This window comes from Bombina bombina, chromosome 7, assembly GCF_027579735.1.
Source record: "Bombina bombina isolate aBomBom1 chromosome 7, aBomBom1.pri, whole genome shotgun sequence".
NCBI classification, from domain to species: Eukaryota; Metazoa; Chordata; class Amphibia; order Anura; family Bombinatoridae; genus Bombina; species Bombina bombina.
Window position 1 is genome coordinate 54,639,529 of NC_069505.1, and position 21,047 is coordinate 54,660,575.

At 39.8% G+C, this 21,047-nt stretch overlaps 1 protein-coding gene across 2 annotated transcripts in view; it reads left to right on the forward strand.

The window, feature by feature from the left end:
• CAPN1 (calpain 1) overlaps positions 1 to 21,047 on the forward strand; it is a 156,802-nt gene that overhangs the window by 79,125 nt on the left and 56,630 nt on the right. For both annotated transcript variants that reach the window (XM_053720121.1, XM_053720122.1), the window contains exons 6-9: positions 3,574 to 3,742; positions 5,424 to 5,507; positions 7,972 to 8,057; positions 9,250 to 9,324. In XM_053720121.1, the coding sequence (XP_053576096.1) occupies positions 3,574 to 3,742; positions 5,424 to 5,507; positions 7,972 to 8,057; positions 9,250 to 9,324 (414 nt within the window). The remainder of the gene's footprint in view (positions 1 to 3,573; positions 3,743 to 5,423; positions 5,508 to 7,971; positions 8,058 to 9,249; positions 9,325 to 21,047) is intronic.

Consider the following 21,047-nt stretch of genomic DNA (forward strand, 5'->3'; position numbering starts at 1 on the left):
TTTGCCAATACATCTTCCTCTCACCTCACTATCGGTCCTCTTGATACCCTCCCCTCCCTCTCTTCTACTCTTATTCCAATCCTCACACATTTTCAACCTCTCCCTCATCTCTTAAACATGCACTAATCATACCTATGCTCAAAAGACCTTCTCTCAATCCAACATCTCCATCCAACTACCGTCCTATTTCCCTATCCCCCCTTGCCTCAAAACTTCTGTAAAGGCTTATATATATATATATATATATATATATATATACATGTTTATCACACTTCCTCACATTAAACTCCCTATTTGATCCATCGTAATCTGGATTTCACCCCAACACTCCACAGAGACCGCAATAGTTAAGGTTACTAATGACCTACTTGCAACAAAATTGAAAGGCCACTTTTCTCTGTTAATCCTTCTCGATCTGTCTGCAGCCTCTGATACTGTTGACCACCCTCTCTTGCGCCAAACTCTCCAATCCTTTGGCATTTGCGAGGCAGCTTTCTTGTGGTTCTCCTCTTACCTGTCTAACCAGACCTCTGCCCTTTTCACCACTTTCTGTTGGGGTACCGCAAGGCTTTGTCCTTGGTTCCCTTCTATAATTAATCTATACGTCATCCTAAGGTTCATTAATAATAAAGTAGCACATGGGTTTCAATATAATTTGCTGCTGAAACCCAAATCTACCGCTCTTTGCCAGACGTATCCTCTTCGTTGCCAACTCGTGCCACTTACTGTCTTAATAATATCTTGGATGTCCTCTCACTACCTTAACCTTTTGAGTGCTAAGCACTTTCCCACCTGGGTGCTAATATTTTCTAAGGTTTTTATTATTTTTGAAAAAAAAAACTTTTTTTTTTTTTTACAGACCCTCAATACTTACACTGTGTGTCTTGGGGGTCTGTAGCTGAGATACAGGGGTCTGTAGCTGAGATACAGGCTTCTAAGCAGCATGCCCCCTCCTCCTATACTTAACATTGTTAAGTATAAATAAAGTTGCGCGGTGACGTCATCACGTAATTGCGCGTGACGTCACCGCGCATCACGTGAATCCCCGGCGATGCCTGTCACTCTACAGGCATGATCGCCGGGGTATGAGCGGTTAGGAGCCCCCAGATCTCCCTCAAGGTAGGAGAGTGCTCATGACGGCTCTGAGCCGTCATTAGCACCAGAGTGAGAAACTCTGTGACGGCTCAGAGCCGTCATTAGCACTCAAAGGGTTAAAGGGACAGTCTACACCTTAGTCCTTTTAAAGTCTTACCTTCGATTAAGCTGCAAATAGCCTCCTGCACCCCTTTCTATATTATGCAACAGGAACGGTAAAAAAAAGTTATTTTACAAAGAATACTGTTTCTGACCACTTTGAAAAGGCTGCCAAGCTTTGCCCACTGATGACATCATGATCTGGGCTGCAGCTAGACATTCTGCTGAATAGCATAGAAAGTCTGTTGAATTCAACTAGTGAGCCTTTTGTGATTGGACGCCATATGCAGCCCAGATTGTGATGTCATCAGTGGGCGGAGCTTGGCAGCCATTTTAAAGTCGCCAGAAACCATATTAATTTTAAAATTACTTTTTTTACTGTTCCTGCTGCATGATATAGAAAGGGTGCAGCTTAATCTAAGGTTTGAGATGACTAAGGTGTAGACTGTCCCTTTAAGCTAGATCTCTCCAAAACTGAGCACCTTATTTTCACCCCTTCTTCCACTCTACCACCACCTTTCAATAAGTAGACAAACAAAATGAAAAAGCTGCTTCCTTGTGCAACTTAGTGTTGTCAATTAGTCATATAAGAAAGCCTCCCATCATATGGGGTACTCACAAAAATAACCGCACTCTGTCATGCTGGTAGGGGAGCCTGAGGTATCACAGTGCTTCTGCTCAAAGGCGGCCGCTGCAGGATACTAGATGATGCTCCACAGTTTGGTTAAGAACCCAGCTAACAATGTAACAGAGTTCTTGCTCCGTCTCCTGTGTTAAAACTGCAACTCTCAGGGTGATAGTAATAAAAAAAAAAAAAAAAAAAGGTTTAATATGCAATAATATCATAAAATACAACAGCACTGTGTGCAGGTAATGCTACGCGTTTCTCGGCCCTCTGGACTTTTCATCAGGCATACCATAACTACCACCACCTTATTATTTTAAATACAACAATATCCAATCAAATGACGTTTACAAAAAACTGCATATTTTCATTTGCATTGTATACCAGACCGGTTTTATATGTAAATTAGGTAAACATCTACTACTGAGAGTGCAAATACACTGATATACATCTCATTAAAATCAATATATATAACCGATGAAGAAAAACAACTTTTTCAACCATTTTCACCTTAAAAACATCTCCAATATTTGCCACTTCCTCACATAAGACACAACTAAGAGTTTAATCCACTCTCTTCATTTTCCTCCTTGACTGTTGCAACTCCATCGTCTCCGGTCTTCCTAACTGCCTTCTATCTCCATTACAATCCATAATAAATGCCTCTGCCAGACTGATCTTCCTTAAAGGGACACTGAATCCCAAATTTTTCTTTCGTGATTCAGACAGAGCATGAGATTTTAAGCAACTTTCTAATTTACTCCTATTATCAAATTGTATTCATTCTCTTGGTATCTTTATTTGAAATGCAAGAATGTAAGTTTAGATGCCGGACCATTTTTGGTGAACAACCTGGGTTTTTCTTGCTGATTGGTGGATAAATTCATCCACCAATAAAAAAGTGCTTTCCAAAGTTCTGAACCAAACAAAAAGCTTAGATGCCTTCTTTTTCAAATAAAGATAGCAAAAGAACGAAGAAAAATTGATAATAGGAGTAAATTAGAAAGTTGCTTAAAATTACATGCTCTATCTGAATCACGAAAGAAAATTTTTGGGTTCAGTGTCCCTTTAAACGTCGCCTTCATCTGCTGCACCTCTTCCAATCCCTTCACTGGCTTTTTCTAGCTTCCAGAATTAAACACAAAATCTTGACTCTGACATTCAAGACTCTCAATAGCACAAGTTCCACCCTATATCTCCGACCTCGTCTCCAGATACTCTCCTTCCATCACCTTCTTTCTGCTTATGATATCCTTCCCTCCTTCTCCCTTGTTACCTCCTCATATTCCCATCTACAGGACTTCTAAGGACTTCTCCAGGCTGGCCCCTATTTTGTGGAACTCTCTGCCTCGCTCAACAAGACTCTTGCCTAGTTTTCATAATTTCAAACTCTCCTTAAAGCCTCTACTGTTCAGGAATGCATACCATATACGTTAAACATTTCTTACCTGAGTTATCCTTTAGTTATCCCCTTGAACCCCCTTAGCATGTACGCCTACAAGCCCAACTGTTTTGTAGATCACCTTCATGAGAGCTGATTTACAACAGTGCAACTCTTGGCAGGGCCCTCTACCCATTTGTCTCGTATAAATGCTACCTTTACATATCATACCTATGTTTATAGCTCTGCAGAATCTGTTGGTGCTCTACAAATAACTGATAATAATTATAGTTGTAGCTGTAGCAGGCATTCAAATTCCTTTCAAAATATTGTTGAACATGCATCACAGGAGTCATATCATCTCCATATTTAGGGTTAACGGAAGTTACGAGGCTCTCTCAGGAGGCAGCACATCTGAAGGGTTTGAGGACTTCACAGGAGGTGTTACTGAGTGGTATGAGCTGAAGAAGCCGCCTGCAGACTTGTTTAATATCCTCATCAAGGCTCTGGAGAGAGGGTCTCTCATGGGATGCTCCATTGATGTAAGTGACATTACTGGTCCCCTAGCATCTGTTCTGGCTCCTACTGTCCTCCCTTATTTTTGTTTGTTCATCTTAAAGGGATAGTAAATATTAATTTATTTTCCATAATTGTGCAGCATGTGCACAATATAGATGTGCATTTGTTTCGTTGCGAATCATATTTGTAACGAAACTTGCCAACAAAATTTAAATAAAACTAAAAAATACTGACAAAATTTGTCAGTATTCAATAGTTTTCTTTAAACTACTTTTTAGGGGTAGAGTACTTATCCAAACTTAGCGCACGTACCCAATCTTCTTGCCAGAGCCCTAGCCGTGCTAACAGGAGGTTTAGCGCGATTGGCTCCAGGGACCAGCACTAAAGAAAATGAATGCAAATGTTTAAGTAAAATAGTGAGGCCAACGAATATTCAGGGAAACAAATTTCCCCAAAAATTTTGGAAGAAAATTTAAAGGGATACTGAACCCAAATTTTTTCTTTCGTGATTCAGATTGAGCATGACATTTTAAGCATCTTTCTAATATACTCCTTTTATCAATTTTTCTTCATTCTCTTGGTATCTTTATTTGAAATGCAAGAATGTAAGTTTAGACGCCGGCCCATTTTTGTTGAACAACCTGGGTTGTCCTTGCTGATTGGTGGATAAATTCATTCACCAATAAAAAAGTTGCTGTCCAGAGTACTGAACCCAAAACAAGCTTAGATGTCTTCTTTTTCAAATAAAGATAGCAAGAGAACGAAGAGAAATTGATAATAGGAGTAAGTTAGAAAGTTGCTTAAAATTGCATGCTCTTTCTGAATTACAAAAGAAAAATTTGGGGTACAGTGTCCCTTTAATATGAAACTAAATTTTCTTGGCTGCACAAATCTAGTGCACAATCAGTTACTACAATGTGGCCCTCACCTTGTGAAAATAAATATTTATTTTTACTGAGGCTCGAAAAAAGTCCTCCATTGTCCATGTTGAGGCGTTTAAAAAAAATAAATAAAAAAAAAATAAAAAAATGCGTTAAATAATTTTTTATTCCATGAGCAGCAATTTTAAGCCACTTTCTAATTTACTAATTTGTCTTTGTTCTCTCGGTATCTGTATTTGAGAAAGCAGGAATTTAAGCTTAAGTGCCGGCCCATTTTTGGTTTAGCACCTGGGTAGCTCTTGCTGATTGCTGGCTAAATGTAGCCACCAATCAGCAAGCGCTACCCAGGAGCGGAACCTAAAATGGGCCGGCTCCTAACCTTACTCTAAACCTTACATTCCTGCTTTTTTAAATAAAGATAGCAAGAAAACAAAGAAAATTTGATAATAGGAGTAAATTAGAAAGTTGCTTCAAATTGCTGCTGTATCTGAATCATGATTTGGGTTTAGTGTCCCTTTAAAGGCAGTTGAGATAAATGTAGCCCGTTACCATGCTGAAGACGTTGCGATCAAGCAGGTTGTGATTGAAGAACAACCCTGGAATGTTTTTTTGTTTAGCACCAGGATAACAACTGTATCGATATAAATAAACATTTACGTTCACAAGGTGAGGGTCGCTTTGCAGTAATTGATTGGGCACATGGGAAGAAATTGTAATGTTTACTGTCCGTTTAATACATTCTTCTAATTTTTTTTTTATTTTTTTTTTACTCCCAAGCTTTTTTTCTATGTTCCTCACTCACATCGTATCTTTCTCTTTTCAGATAACTAGCGCTACAGACATGGAAGCCGTAACGTTTAAGAAACTCGTGAAAGGTCACGCGTATTCTCTCACTGGTGCCAAGGAGGTAAGGCTGCATTGTGAATGCGACATGCACTCATGATAAGACTCTCCTCATTAAAATGTAATGAAACCCCAAATAATTATTTCAAGATTCAGATAAAGTATGCAAGTTTAAATAACTTTCCAATGTATTTCAATGATCAAATTTGTTTTGTACTCTTTGTATCCTTTGTTGAAAAGTATACATAGCTAGGCTCAGAAGCTGTTGAGTGGTGGCTGCAGATATAGGCCTCTTCTCACTGGCTTTAAGCTAGCTCCCAGTATTACATTGCCGCTCCTTCAACAAAGGATACCAAGAAAATGAAGCAAATTAGATAATAAATTGGAAAGTTGTTAAGAATTGTATGTTCTATCTAAATCACGTTTTATGTCTCTTTAAGCCGAGTTACTAAATTACTTTTACAAATTATTAAACCCAGTGGTCCATTTTTGGAAACCTCAATCTATATATTGTTGCTTTGTCTAAATGTTTAATGCTGTAACAAACTATATGAGAAATTGAATGTAGCTTGAGAGTCACATGCAGGTTAAGATTTATAAAGGAATCCAAAAATGTTCTTTTGTGATTCAGACAGAACAAACCATTTTAAGAAAGTTTCCAATTTACTTACATTGTCAAATTTGCTCCGTTCCCATGATATTCTGTGTTGAAGAGATACCTAGGTAGGCATCTGAAACCTAACATGGCAGGAAATAGCGCTGACATCTAGTGCGCTTGCAAATGGATAGCATTCTTACAAACCTGCTGTCATATAGTGCTCAAGAAATGGGCCGGCTCCTAAGCTTACATCCCTGCTTTTCAACAAAACATACCAAGAGAGCAAAGAAAAATTGATAATAGAAATATATTAAAAAGTTGTTTAACCCTTTGAGTGCTAAGCACTTTCCCACCTGGGTGCTAAGCTGATTTGAGTTTTTTTTGTTTGTTTTTTTACCTTTTTTTCCCTTTCTTTTCCAAATCCCCAAGACTTATACCATTGGAATGGTTAGGCGATTACCTTACTAACGGTGGGTCTTGGGGGTCTGTAGCTGCTTAGATGCCTGAGATACAGGCTTCTACGCAACATGCCCCCTTTCCCTGTACTTGTCATTGTGATTTTTCAATAGTTGCGCGGCGACGTCATTGCACGTGATGTCACCACGAAAAACGTAAAGCCCCGGCGATGCCTGTCACTATACAAGCCTGATCGCCGGGGTAGGATCATGTGGGCGCCCCCAGATCTCCCTCAAGGTGGGAGAGTGCTAGTGACGGCTCTGAGCCGTCGTCAGCACCGGACTGAGACAATTTGCGATTGCTCAGAGCCGTCGTTAGCACTCAAGGGGTTAAAATGACCTGTTCTATCTGAATCATGAAGGAAAACAATTACAGAAAAAAAAATTGGGTTTCATGTCCCTTTAATCTCATTTTTTTCTTTCATGATTTAGATAGAACATAAAATTTTAAATGTCTTTCCAATTTTCTTCTGTTGTATAATTTGCTTTATTTTTTAGGTAACCTTTGTTAAAGATGCAGCAATGCACTACTGGGAGTAGCTAAAAGCCAATGGCTACAGAGCCTACCTAGGTATTCTTTTTAAACAAAGGTTACAAATGGAACAAAACAAATTAGAAAGTTAAATTGCATTCTCTATCTGAATCATGAAAGAAAAAAAAAGTGTTTAGTGTCCCTTTAAGAATTTTTTGATTGTAAAATAAAATGTAAAGTTATCTATAGTAAACTATTTGCAACGTAATTATTTGTTGCCATCTTTACCTGTAATTTAAAGGGACATGAAACCCAAACATACAATTTTAAACATCTCTCCAATTTACTTATATTCTCAAATTTGCTTAATTCTCTTGGTATCCTTTGTTGAAGCATTTTTGCAATATTCTCCCCTTAGCAAAAACGCTTCTGGAAAAGATATTACTGTTTTTCAGCAGCATACTCACATATGCCGTGAGCGGTCGTGCACCAGTATTCAAGCTCAGAGAGCTGGCGGGGGTTTATATTGTGTCTGTGAAGACTTAATTTGTGCCTTACAAACCACTGCTGACTGTGAGAAGATGTAGTGTTTGGATACTGGTGCGTTTGCCCTCACAGCATATGTAAGTATGCCATTGGAAAACTAATAACTTTTACAACAAGCATTTTTGCTAATGAAAATATATCGCAAAAAACTGAAATGCTCATATGTCCAGTTGAATTTTGACATTTGTGTTCCTTTTAATGGGGCAGTAAAGTCAGATAGAGCGTGTCATTTATAACATCTTTCCAATTTACTTCTATTATCAAATCCGATTTGTTCTCTTGGTATCCTTTGTTGAAGAGCAAATCTAGGTAGGCTGATAGGAGCTCCTTTGTATACTTTTTAAGAGCATGTTTTTGTTTTAAAATACAATATATACTATTTTTTTATTCACTTGTGTTTGTGAAATACGTGACAGCTTTTCTCTGACCACATATTGCTTTCTGTTCTTGGCAATAGGTTAACTATAGAGGGCAAAGTATGAAGCTGGTTCGTATGAGAAACCCATGGGGTGAGGTGGAGTGGACAGGAGCGTGGAGTGACGGGTGAGGCAGATGTCTTCCAACCCTTTATGTCTTAAAGCCTTAAAGGGACATTTAACACCGCGAGATGGTTATATAAAATAATAACATTTTGTGTGTGTATGTATATATATATATATGCGCCACCAAGCAAAGGAGAAATTCTCAAACGATAAAACAGTGTGGGGTAAGAACCCCAGTAGCCAAACACTTCCAGGTACCTCAATCAGTATGAGGTAAGTAGCCACTGTATAATGATAGAGCAATGCTCCCTCAGGTCTCCAATATGTAGTTTTAGAATAAGCCAGGGGATCCAGAGGGTTCAATCTGCTGTGCTACTGCTGAAGTATGGTCGTTCACTTCTTCAGCAAAGATCCTCACCTCACCTCACCTCTCGGAGTGCAATATCGTACATATGAAAACAATATATCACTCTCTTAGCTCTTTACCACCACAAGGGCAGCTGAATCAAATCATCATGATTTGATTCAGCTGCCCTTGTGGTGGTTTTTGCTGCCCAGTATTGGGAACAAACTCTGAGTTTTATTAACTTATTTATTCATTTGATGCACATTATATGCATATATTAATGGTCCTTTTAGGATTTCTGTTACATATATACTTTTATTTTTCCTATTGATTCATTCTGTATTTTGTGTTATAGCGCAGGGAACATCTCCTTGTTCTTCTAATAAATATATATACTGTGTGTGTGTGTATATATGTATGTATATATATATATATATATATATATATATGTGTATATATATATATATATATATATATATATATATATATACACACAATTTTGCCCCCTTTTCCTTTCCATTCTGAAATTGTAAATTCAGTTCCTGTTAGAAATGGAAGCAGAACATGGTTATATTCCTCACAGCCATTGGCTGCACACTCCAGTGACCTATTTATAACTGTCTCTAATTGGCCACAGCAGAGAAGGCAACCTAAGTTACAACATGGCAGCTGGCGTTGTTTTATAGGCACTAAAACTTTACACTTATTTTGTCAATATTTAAATAGCTAATTAACCTTTAAAAAAATATTCTTCTCAGACTAATCTTTTCTTTGAATGCATCATTCTATCTAGCATTTATTTAGTGTTTATTGACCCTTTAAAGAGGATGCCACTCATTGATTCTTACTAGATATACTAGCCACCTTTGTATAATAATTATTCTCTTTCTGCCTCTGTATTGTGTAGATCACCTGAATGGAACTCTGTGGATCCTGCGCAGAGGGAAGAACTCAGAATTAAAATGGAAGATGGAGAATTCTGGTGAGTACAGAAGATATGACATCTTCTGTTGCCATGCCCTTTTCTGTACTTTTATGATACCCTATTTCTCATTTTATAAAAAGTTCTCAGAAACCAAGATTTTAATAGCAGATAAAAACCAAAAGGCCAATCTAAGCTTCTCATATTCCTATAAAGTGTAGGCTTAAAGGGATAGTAAATACATTAGATTTGCATAAACAACAAAAGGCATAGTAAAAAGACAATGAAATAGTACTTAGTCTGATCTTCAAATCAGTACTAGATTTTTTTTCTGACAAATTGTAAAGTTATGTCTTTCCTCTCCCACTGCAACATGTGACAGCCATCAGCCAATCACACATGCATATATGTATGTTCTATGAATTCCTGCACATGCTCAGTAGGGGCTGGTGACTCAAAACGTGTAAATATAAAAAGACTGTGCACATTTTGTTAATGGAAGCAAATTGGAAAGTTGTTTAAAATCGCATGCTTTATCTGATTTATAAAAGTTTAATTTTGACTTGAGTGTCCCTTTAAAGAAATAATGATGTTTTACTATGTGCGTCATAGAAATTGACACATTATGTTGCATTTTATATTTAATTTATATTTAAAAAAAGGCTTTGTCTGCTGAAAAAAATGAGATGAGTACCTCACAAAAAATTTAGAAATTGTTGTGGAAATTAAAGGGACATTCCAGACAAAATTGAAAAACACATGGATACATTTCAGTTTTGTATAGAAACATTTTTGTAATATACAAGTATTAGCAAAAATACTTTTTGCTGCAGTATTTAAAATGCTGGTGCACTGAGAATATCAAGGTATGCTTCACGTGCACATGCAGAGAAAAATGTTAACACTAAAACTTTTGTACATTTACATTTTTGACTGGAATGTCCCTTTAATGAGGGTCAAACAACTAAAAACAACTCTTGCAAAGGGGTATGAAAGGGCTCAGTACAAAAAGGGTTAAATGGCACCGGGATTTCCATGTCCTACTTATTATGCCTTATAGGGGAATAAAAACCCCCAAAATATTTCATGATTCAGATAGAGAATACAATTTTAAACTTTCCAAATTACTTATTTTATCTAATTTGTAGAAAAGAATACATAGATAGGCTCAGGAGCTGGGAGCTAGCTGCTGATTGGTGGCTGCAAATAAATACGTCTTATCATTGACTTACCAATGTGTTTAACTAGCTCCCAGCAGTGCATGCTTGTCCTTCAACAAAGGATACAAAGAGAATGTAGCAAAATTGATAATAGAAGTAAATTGGAAAATTGTTTAAAGTGATATGCTCTATCTGAATCATGAGTGAAAATAATTTTGGTGTCATGTCCCTTTAAAGGAAGGGGAAGCACATTTTGATCTGTTAGAGACATGCAAATCTACACATAATAATGCATTGTGTTTGATATTTACTTTGCTATTCATATTCATTCAAATTATATCCACTCCATATTCTTCTGCAAAATGTGAATTACACATAGGACCTTTGTCTTTATATTTCTTTTACTGTAGATTTGTTTTATTATATTAAACTATCTGTCTTGTTGTCACGTTTCCTCTAATATTAACCCCATAAAACCAGGTACAGGAATAATATGATTTTCTCCAACATAGGTGTGTCCGGTCCACGGCGTCATCCTTACTTGTGGGATATTCTCTTCCCCAACAGGAAATGGCAAAGAGCCCAGCAAAGCTGGTCACATGATCCCTCCTAGGCTCCGCCTACCCCAGTCATTCTCTTTGCCGTTGTACAGGCAACATCTCCACGGAGATGGCTTAGAGTTTTTTAGTGTTTAACTGTAGTTTTTATTATTCAATCAAGAGTTTGTTATTTTGAAATAGTGCTGGTATGTACTATTTACTCAGAAACAGAAAAGAGATGAAGATTTCTGTTTGTATGAGGAAAATGATTTTAGCAACCGTCACTAAAATCCATGGCTGTTCCACACAGGACTGTTGAGAGCAATTAACTTCAGTTGGGGGAACAGTGAGCAGTCTCTTGCTGCTTGAGGTATGACACATTCTAACAAGACGATGTAATGCTGGAAGCTGTCATTTTCCCTCTGGGATCCGGTAAGCCATGTTTATTACGATTGTAAATAAGGGCTTCAAAAAGGGCTTATTAAGACTGTAGACTTTTTTTGGGCTAAATCGATTGATTATTAACACATATTTAGCCTTGAGGAATCATTTTATCTGGGTATTTGATATAATAATATCGGCAGGCACTGTTTTAGACACCTTATTCTTTAGGGGCTTTCCCAAAGCATAGGCAGAGCCTCATTTTCGCGCCGGTGTTGCGCACTTGTTTTTGAGAGGCATGGCATGCAGTCGCATGTGAGAGGAGCTCTGATACTTAGAAAAGACTTTCTGAAGGCGTCATTTGGTATCGTATTCCCCTTGGGCTTGGTTGGGTCTCAGCAAAGCAGATACCAGGGACTGTAAAGGGGTTAAAGTTCAAAACGGCTCCGGTTCCGTTATTTTAAGGGTTAAAGCTTCCAAATTTGGTGTGCAATACTTTTAAGGCTTTAAGACACTGTGGTGAAAATTTGGTAAATTTTGAACAATTCCTTCATGAAAGAATCACAGCTCATTCCACTAGGGCTGTGGCTTCCACATGGGCCTTCAAGAACGAGGCTTCTGTTGATCAGATATGTAGGGCAGCGACTTGGTCTTCACTGCACACTTTTACCAAATTTTACAAGTTTGATACTTTTGCTTCTTCTGAGGCTATTTTTGGGAGAAAGGTTTTGCAAGCCGTGGTGCCTTCCATTTAGGTGACCTGATTTGCTCCCTCCCTTCATCCGTGTCCTAAAGCTTTGGTATTGGTTCCCACAAGTAAGGATGACGCCGTGGACCGGACACACCTATGTTGGAGAAAACAGAATTTATGTTTACCTGATAAATTACTTTCTCCAACGGTGTGTCCGGTCCACGGCCCGCCCTGGTTTTTTTAATCAGGTCTGATAATTTATTTTCTTTAACTACAGTCACCACGGTACCATATGGTTTCTCCTATGCAAATATTCCTCCTTAACGTCGGTCGAATGACTGGGGTAGGCGGAGCCTAGGAGGGATCATGTGACCAGCTTTGCTGGGCTCTTTGCCATTTCCTGTTGGGGAAGAGAATATCCCACAAGTAAGGATGACGCCGTGGACCGGACACACCGTTGGAGAAAGTAATTTATCAGGTAAACATAAATTCTGTTTTTAACAATTCATGTGAAAAAATCTCTAGTCACAAATCCCATTGGTAATCTGCCTAGGGGAGTAGTATTTTTTGTTTTTGTAGTCATTAAAGGGACAGTCTATTCCAGATTTTTTATTGTTTAACCTTTTCACGCCGTTATGCCGTTGTATTCCATCACAACGGCACTGGGCTTTAAAGCCGTTATGACGGAATACAACGTCATAGCTAACGGCTGTCCTGAAGCCTACTGCGCTTGCTGGATTTGATCGCGGTCTGGAGGGCGTTCCTAGCATCATAGGGACGCCCCCCAGACCCGATCCCATAATTGAAATCTCGCAATTGTTTGCACGATCGCATGATTTCAATTTGTCTACATCGGAACGCTGTTCCGATGTAGACTTTTTAACCCGGTCACGAAAGGGTTAAAAAGATAGATAATCCCTTTATTACACATTCCCCAGTTTTTCGGTTATATTAATATACTTTCTTTCTTATGACACGGTGAGTCCACGGGATCATCAATTATTGTTGGAAATATCACTCCTGGCCAGCAGGAGGAGGCAAAGAGCACCACAGCAAAGCTGTAAAGTATCACTTCCCTTCACACAACCCCCAGTCATTTTCTTTGCCGCTCGTGCAAGGAGGAGGTGAAGTATTTGGTGTCTGTACTTCAATCAAGATTTTTTTAATCTACTTAGAAGGGGTTAACCCTAACTGGGGCTCAGACTGTTTATATACTAATCCTCAAAAGCCCTATGTATAGTAACAATGGTACGGGTGGTTCAATCCTTATGTATTTTGGATTTTTAAGAGGAGAAAAGAGGTACAGATCATGCCTTTGAGATAAGTTTTCATATTTGTTTTGTGAGAGGAGAGCGCCCTCTCCCCTTCTGGCAATAAAGAAGCTGTTTTGTGGCTCAGCAAGCTAAGGCACTGATGTTTTGACTTTGTGTTAAAATTTACAGAGGACTCGGTGAAGATTAGTACTTTCCTTATGGCCGGATGAAGCGGGATGTTTGCGCGCTTCTTCTTCATGCAGTACAGCAGTCTGTTCCACCTCCTTCTCCCCAGAGATGAAGCGGCGCCATTTTGTGCGACAGGAGTTCTGCATAGAGTCCCGCCTTTTTCTCCGGGTGGAGATCGGAGCAGCCCGTTGGCGCAAGCTATTGTTTTAAACATTTTTTAGGGGGAAATCTAATTCTACTTCCCAGTGTCATGAGCCGCATCTAGTCATTCTGCCCTCAGCGGTGCAGCGTCAGCAGTTCGAGTCATAATGGCTGAACCAGCTGGATGCTGCTGCTAAATGTTAAAAATAAACTTTTTTATGTGCTATGGTCACAAATAGTTGCAACAATCCGTATAAATGATAGCCAGTATGAGTTTGTCAAATAAAGACTCAATGTAGGGCTTATGTACTTGTTGGAACAGGGGGCTGTTCTTGAATATGAATTAATAGGAATTCTCTTTAATTTAAAGACTATTATATTTACTCTTCTGGGGCGCGATCTGATATACGGCGCAGGTTTCGGCGCAAGCGTGGAAACCTGTGCCGCCCGTAGTTTCACCTCGCACAGCGAGCTATCACATATACGGCGCCGGCATTTGCTAAAGTGCCGTAAGTCAGACAAACTAGCGATGTCCAGAAATCAGCATAAGTACAAATTTCTGGAGTCGCCAGTGACTTACGGCACTTTAGAAACTGCCGCCGCTTAAAAAAACTAACTAAAATATTAAATCTCCCGTTACTGTCTAACACGCCTCCCAAAAATAGCCCGACACGTATACCCCTCTATCCGCAATCCCCCCTCTCACTCCTAATAATAAATATATTAACCCCTAAACCGCCGCTCCCGGACCCTGCCGCCAGCTACATTAAATGTATTACCCCCTAATCTGACCCCCCTACACCGCCGCCACCTATATTATATGTATTACCCCCTAATGTGAGCCCCCTACCCCGCCGCCACCTACATTAACTATATTACCCCCTAATGTGAGCCCCCTACCCCGCCGCCACCTTCATTAACTATATTAACCCCTAATCTGAGCCCCTACCCCGCCGCCACCTATTTTAACTATATTAACCCCTAATCTGAGCCCCCTACACCGCCGCCACCCATTTTAAATATATTAACCGCTAATCTGAGCCCCCTACACCGCCGCTACCTATTTTTACATATATTAACCCCTAATCTGATCCCCCTACACTGCCGCCACCTATTTTAAATATATTAAGCCCTAATATGATCCCCCTACACCGCCGCCACCTATATTAAATATATTAACCACTAAACCTAAGTCTAACCCTAACACCCCCTAACTTAATTATTATTGAAATAAATCTAAATAATATTAATATTAACTAAATTATTCCTATTTAAAACTAAATACCTATAAAATAAACCCTAAGATAGCTACAATATAATTAATAATTGCATTGTAGCTATTTTAGGGTTTATATTTATTTTACAGGTAACTTTGTATTTATTTTAACTAGGTACAATAGCTATTAAATAGTTAATAACTATTTAATAGCTACCTAGTTAAAATAATTACCAAATTACCTGTAAAATAAATCCTAACCTAAGTTACCATTACACCTAACACTACCCTATCAATAAATTAATTAAATAAACTACAATTATCTCAACTAAAATACAATTAAATACACTAAACTATATTACAAAAACAAACACTAAATTACAAAAAATAAAAAAAGATTACAAGAATTTTAAGATAATTACACCTAATCTAAGCCCCCAATAAAATAAAAAAGCCCCGCAAAATAATAAAATTTCCCTACCCTAAACTAAATTAAAAAAGTAATCAGCTCTATTAGCAGCCCTTAAAAGGGCCTTTTGCGGGGCATTGCCCCAAAGTAATCAGCTCTTTTACCTGTAAAAAACAAACAAACCCCCCCCCATTACAACCCACCACCCACACACCCCTACTCTAAAACCCACCTGATCCCCCCTTAAAAAAAACCCCAAGTGGTCCTTACCTGTCCTGAAGCCCGGCGGAGAAGGTCCTGTTCCAGACGGAGAAGTCTTCTTCCAAGCGGCGACATCTTCTTCTTCCAGGAACCAGCCGGCGCGGAGCGGAGGAGTTGAAGAACAATGACCGCGGAACTGAAGACCGGCAATGCTGGAACTGAAGATCGGCGACGCTGGAACTGAAGACCGGAGCCATGGAGCGTGGAGGATCCTCTTCATACGATCTCCGCCGTACACTGAATAGGAATTCAAGGTACGCGATTAAAAATGGCGTCCCTTGAATTCCTATTGGCTGATTTGAGCCTTCAAATTCAAATCAGCCAATCGGATGAGAGCTACTTTAATTCTATTGGCTGATTTGAATAGCCAATAGAATAAGAGCTACTGTAATTCTATTGGCTAATCTAATCAAGATGCTTTGTTGCCTAGGAACCTCTTTTTTCCCAGGATGATGCTGTTTAGATATGCAACAGCTTCTCTTATACGTCCTAAGTTTTTTTGCCGTCACAGGCAGTGCCCTGCTGTCCTCCTTTGTTCAACAGAATAGACGTTACCCTCTGAGTCTCATATCTCCCAGGATGATGCTGTTTAGGCAATGCAACAGTCTTCTCCTTATCTATCCCAAGCCTCTATGCGGTTCCTCTCAATCTCCTGGAGGAGGCTTTTTTTGCCTAAAGATTTTGCTGCTCAGGTAGCCTTTCGGTATCTGCGGCCTTATCTGTTTTCCTTTCCTTAGCTACAGGGAAAATGCAAGAGGGTATTTAAGATTCAAATAGTGAGGTTTCTGCTCCACATTCTGCCTTGCAGTTTGTTCTCCTCCTAGTCTGGCGAGGAAGCTTGACTGGGAGTTTGAGGGCTAAATCTCAGATTTGGACAGTATAATTCCTTCATCTGATGCTGAAGTCATCTCCTTCAGATGTATGTTTTCACACCTTGCGTACTGTTGGGAGGTTTTAACTACTGGATGACATAGATACGCTTGTCGTTGTCAACCCTTGGGAGTTTCGTGAATTTTTTGAAAAATTTCACAGGAGTAGGAGATACTAGGAATTCTTTTCTCCCATCCTTTATAGGTTTTCCTGTTGCAGGCTCCATTAGACTACACTGTGCTTTGTTCCTTATGGAGGGTAGCTGCTCCTTACGGACCCATGAAAAAAGCTGGAGGTTTTTATTGCTCTTTTAGAGCAATGTCTGGTCTTATGAGACTTGCTGTACTAGCCGTTGGGCTTTGTGGCTGGAATCTCAGCTGAGAAGCCTACCTGGGGTCTAGTGGTACAGCCTTGGATTTATAGTTCTGTAGTTGCAGGTTCTATATTTTATGTTCCTCCTGTCCTTTACTTCTGGCGTCTCCTTGTAAGGTGGAGACTTTCTTTGGACTTGTGTCCAAGTTAAGATCCTCCGAGGGGCAGAATCTCTTTCTAGAGTATCTGCAATCCAGGTAGGATGAGAGGCAATCCTTGAACTGGGTTCAGAGCCTTTCGCTCTGGGAGTGATAGTTCCAGTCTCAGTTAGGGAACAGGAAGGTATTTACCTCTGGTAAATCAGTCTGACCCTCATTTGGGGTCTGTTCATCGAATATAGGTCCTGAAGGATGTTCCTTTGATTTGGGATCTACTCAGGTTTCTGAGTTCCGTCATCCTAGACAGACCTTTAGGTCTTGGAGTATTGCAAGGGTGTTTTTCTGAACAAGATATGGCTCAGGTGCTATCCTTCCTTCGAGCTGGTCCTCTTTTAGAGATCTTTTTCATCTTTTCCAGGGATGGGAGATGAATCTGGAAAGGAGTTTTCCTTATCTCATCTACAAAGGTATTTTATTGGGACTACCGCATAATACCCTGAATGCACCCGATGCCTTCTGATCTTGGAAGTTATGCAGAGCCAGACCTGGTCAGTACCTGGATGGGTATCCGCCTGGGAAGACCAAGCGCATTAGGCTCGGACATTAATAGATTCTCTATTTAGGAGAAGATGGCTGACAGAGGTCAGATAATCAGTCTTTCTTCCTTTTTCTATCTGCAATCTACTGGCCATCCGACTGCAGACTCTTGTGGCCTGGTGGGTAGTTTAGCCATCTTGCAACCAGGAGGTGGGGAGTCTGGTTCTAGCTGCAGTTTCACTGTTCAGGGACTCTCTGTTTGGAGGGAATTGGTCGGATGGTTCCCTTAGTCATCTTTCCCTTGTTTTTTTCCATGAAATGGAGAACTCTTGGATCTATCTCAGAGAATAGTACTAGTTTCAGTCTTCAAGAGTTTCTCTCCTTTTGTGGTTTTTCAGGAGTATCTGTCTCAGGGCTTGTGCTTCTGGAGACGTTCCTGGGTGATGTGACCTTGGACTCAGACCTACTGGGTTGGTAAGCATTCTGGGTCTAGTTAAGTGTCTGCTCTCTTCTTTAGAGTGGAGAGCGATTTGCAGTCTCTGATGGATTGGCTTTACCCCTTCATAGCTTGGTTCCAGTCGGACAATATCTCCTCAATCTTTGTTTTTTTCAACCACCAGGGAGGAATCCAGAGTTCCTTAGCCATGTAGGAGGTGTCTTGGATTGTTCTGTGAATGGAACCTTACGATTGCAGTCTGTCATCCACTTTCCAGGGGTGGATTTTTAGGAATGGACTTTTGATCAGACAGATATTTCATCCCGGGGAGTGGGTTCCCCATTTGGAGGTGTTATCTAGGTAAGCCCTCAAATGGAGGGTCTGGAGTTGGCTTCTGAGGGTGTTTTTGACAGAACGCCAAATTTCCATGGTACAGTTCTTGATCAAGTGATCCGCAGACCACCCTGATAGATGTTCTGCAGTTTGCTTGTAATTCAGTCATACCTGCTTCCTCGGTTTGCTCTCCTTTCATGAGTCATTACTCGTAATCAACAGGAGAGAGCGGCGGTGAATTTTATAGCCCCTGCATGGCCTTGCAGGATCTGGTTCACAGACCTGATGGAATAGTCTCTCTCCACCTTGGGACTGCCTCTGAGGAAGGAACTTCTGATCAGGGTCTCTTCCTTCATCCAAATCTTGTTACTTTGAAGCTGACTGTGTGGAATTTGAACATTTAGTTTTGTCTAAGCGTGGGTTTTTCTGAGTCGGTCATTGTGACCATGATTCAGGCTCACATGCCAGTTACTAGAAAGATTTGTCATAAGATATATGCGTAAATATCATTTTTGCTGTGAATCCAGGGGTTACTTTTGGATTAGAATCAGGATTCCTAGTCTTGGTCCCTTCTCCAGGATGGTCTGGAAAAAGGTTTTGTCGGTCAGTACCCTGAAGAGTATGATTACTACTGAAGCGTCTGGTGGTCGTACCGGATGTACAATCCATTTGTCAGATGTGGCGTGGTGGTTAGCTCCCACCGCTCTGAAGCAGAAGGTTGTGGGTTTGAACCCAGGTAAAATTCCTACTTTCTCAGCCAGAATGTGCTTCTAGTGACAGCTTGCATTCCTAAGCAGAGATTTTAAATCAGGCCTGTGTTTAATATAGGTGCTACATCTTGGAGTCTTAACCTTGTTCTTAAAGTTTTTTTCAACAGGCTCCGTTTGAGCCTATGCATTCCATAGATAGTAAGTTATTATCTTTGAAGTCTTGTTTTTTTTTTATAACTATTTCTTCTGCTTGGAGGGTTTTGAACTCTGTGTTGCAGTGTGTTTCTCCTTATCGCATATGCTGATAAGGCAGTTATTTGTACCAAATTTGGTTTTCTTTCTAAGGTTGTTGAGGACAGGAATATTAATCAGGAAATTGTTGTTTCCTTCTCTCTGTCCTTATTCTTTTTCTCATAAAGAACGTTTGTTACACAACTTAGATGTTGTGTGGGTGCAAAAGATTTTATCTGCGGGCTTCAAAGGATTTTCGTCAGTCCTCTGCATTGTTTGTTGGCCTTTCTGGTAAACGTAAAGGCCGAAAAGCTACTGCCTCTTCTCTTTCCGTCTGATTGAGAGGTGTTAGAGTATGGCTTAAGAGTCTGCTGGATAGCAGCCTCCTGAGCAGGGCCGGATTGGCCTACCAGGATACCAGGAGGTCTTCATATTTTTCCAGGGCTGCTTTTTATTCCCAGTCCGGCCCTGCTCCTGAGAGAATTACAAATCACTCCACTAGGATGATGTCTTCTTCTGGGGCCTTCAAGAATGTGGCCTCTGTAGAACATATTGTAGAACAGATCTGTAAGGCTGCAACTTGGTCTTCTTTGAACACTTTTGCTAACTTCTATAAATTTGATACTTTTGCCTCGGCGGAGGTTTCTTTTGGAAGAACGTTTTTTCAAGCAATGGTGCCTTCTGTTTAGGTTACCTGTCTTGCCCTCCCGTATCATCTGTGTCCTCTAGCTTGGGTATTGATTCCCAACAGTAATTGATGATACCGTGGACTCACCTTGTCTTAAGAAAGAAAACAAAATGTATGCTTACCTGATAAATGTATTTCTTTCTTGACACAGTGAGTCCACGGCCCTCCCTGTTTTTAGACAGTTTTTTTGTATAAACCTCCTTTCTCTCCTTTTCCTTCGGTCGAATGACTGGGGCTTATGGGAAGGGAAGTGATACTTAACAGCTTTGCTGTGGTGCTCTTTGCCTCCTCCTGCTGGCCATATTCCCAACAGTAATTGATGATCCTGTGGACTCACCGTGTCAAGAAAGAAATACAGGTAAGCATAATTTTTTTTTCTCTCTCTGTGATTACCGTGTATCTAAGCTGCTGCAGACTGCCCCCTTATTTCAGTTCTTTTAACAGACTTGCCAATCAGTGATGGCTCATAAATAACTCCATGGGAGTGAGCACAATGTTATCTACATGACACACATGAACTATCAGTGGCTAACGGTCAAAAACAAATCAAAATGCACTGAGACACGAAGCAGTTCAACGGCTTAGAAATTAGCATATGAGCCTACCTAGGTGTAGCTTTCCACAAAGAATACCAAGAGGGCAAAGAAAATTTGATGAAAAAGTAAATTGGAAAGTTGTTTAAAATGACATGCCCTATCTGAATCATGAGAGTTTAATTTTGACTTTACTTTCCCTTTAACTTAAATATTCTACTGCTTATTTCAAATTCACTGTAAGTGCTATTGCATTGTATTTTTATTGTATTTGTCAATGATTTAATTCTACTGTATGAAGTGATCCTTTAGTCTCTGAGACAACTGACTGTAGTGTGCAGAGAATTGAGAGGCGTTATAATATTGTTGGAACCAGGCAGCACAATTCCTTGAGCCAGTGTTCTGTCAGATTTTCCTGCTGCGCATGCGCAAACCTATGTCACCGCCTTTACAGATAATGCTAAAGCATCTGTGGAATGTGATGGTGTCAGTAAAATCATGCACAGTTACTTAGGTAGGAAAATCTGACGGGGGCAGAAATAATTACTCCTGCTTTTCTCAGTAATGCGGTGATGTAATAAGCGAATGAGCAGTAAGGCAGCTGTGGAAACTTTCTCAGCACTTTACTCTAAACTGTTTGCACACACTGATAATAATTAAACCTTATGATTTTAATTATTTATTTAGATGAGGTCTCACACAAGCGCTGTCAGTGTGTGCAAACAATTTGGGACA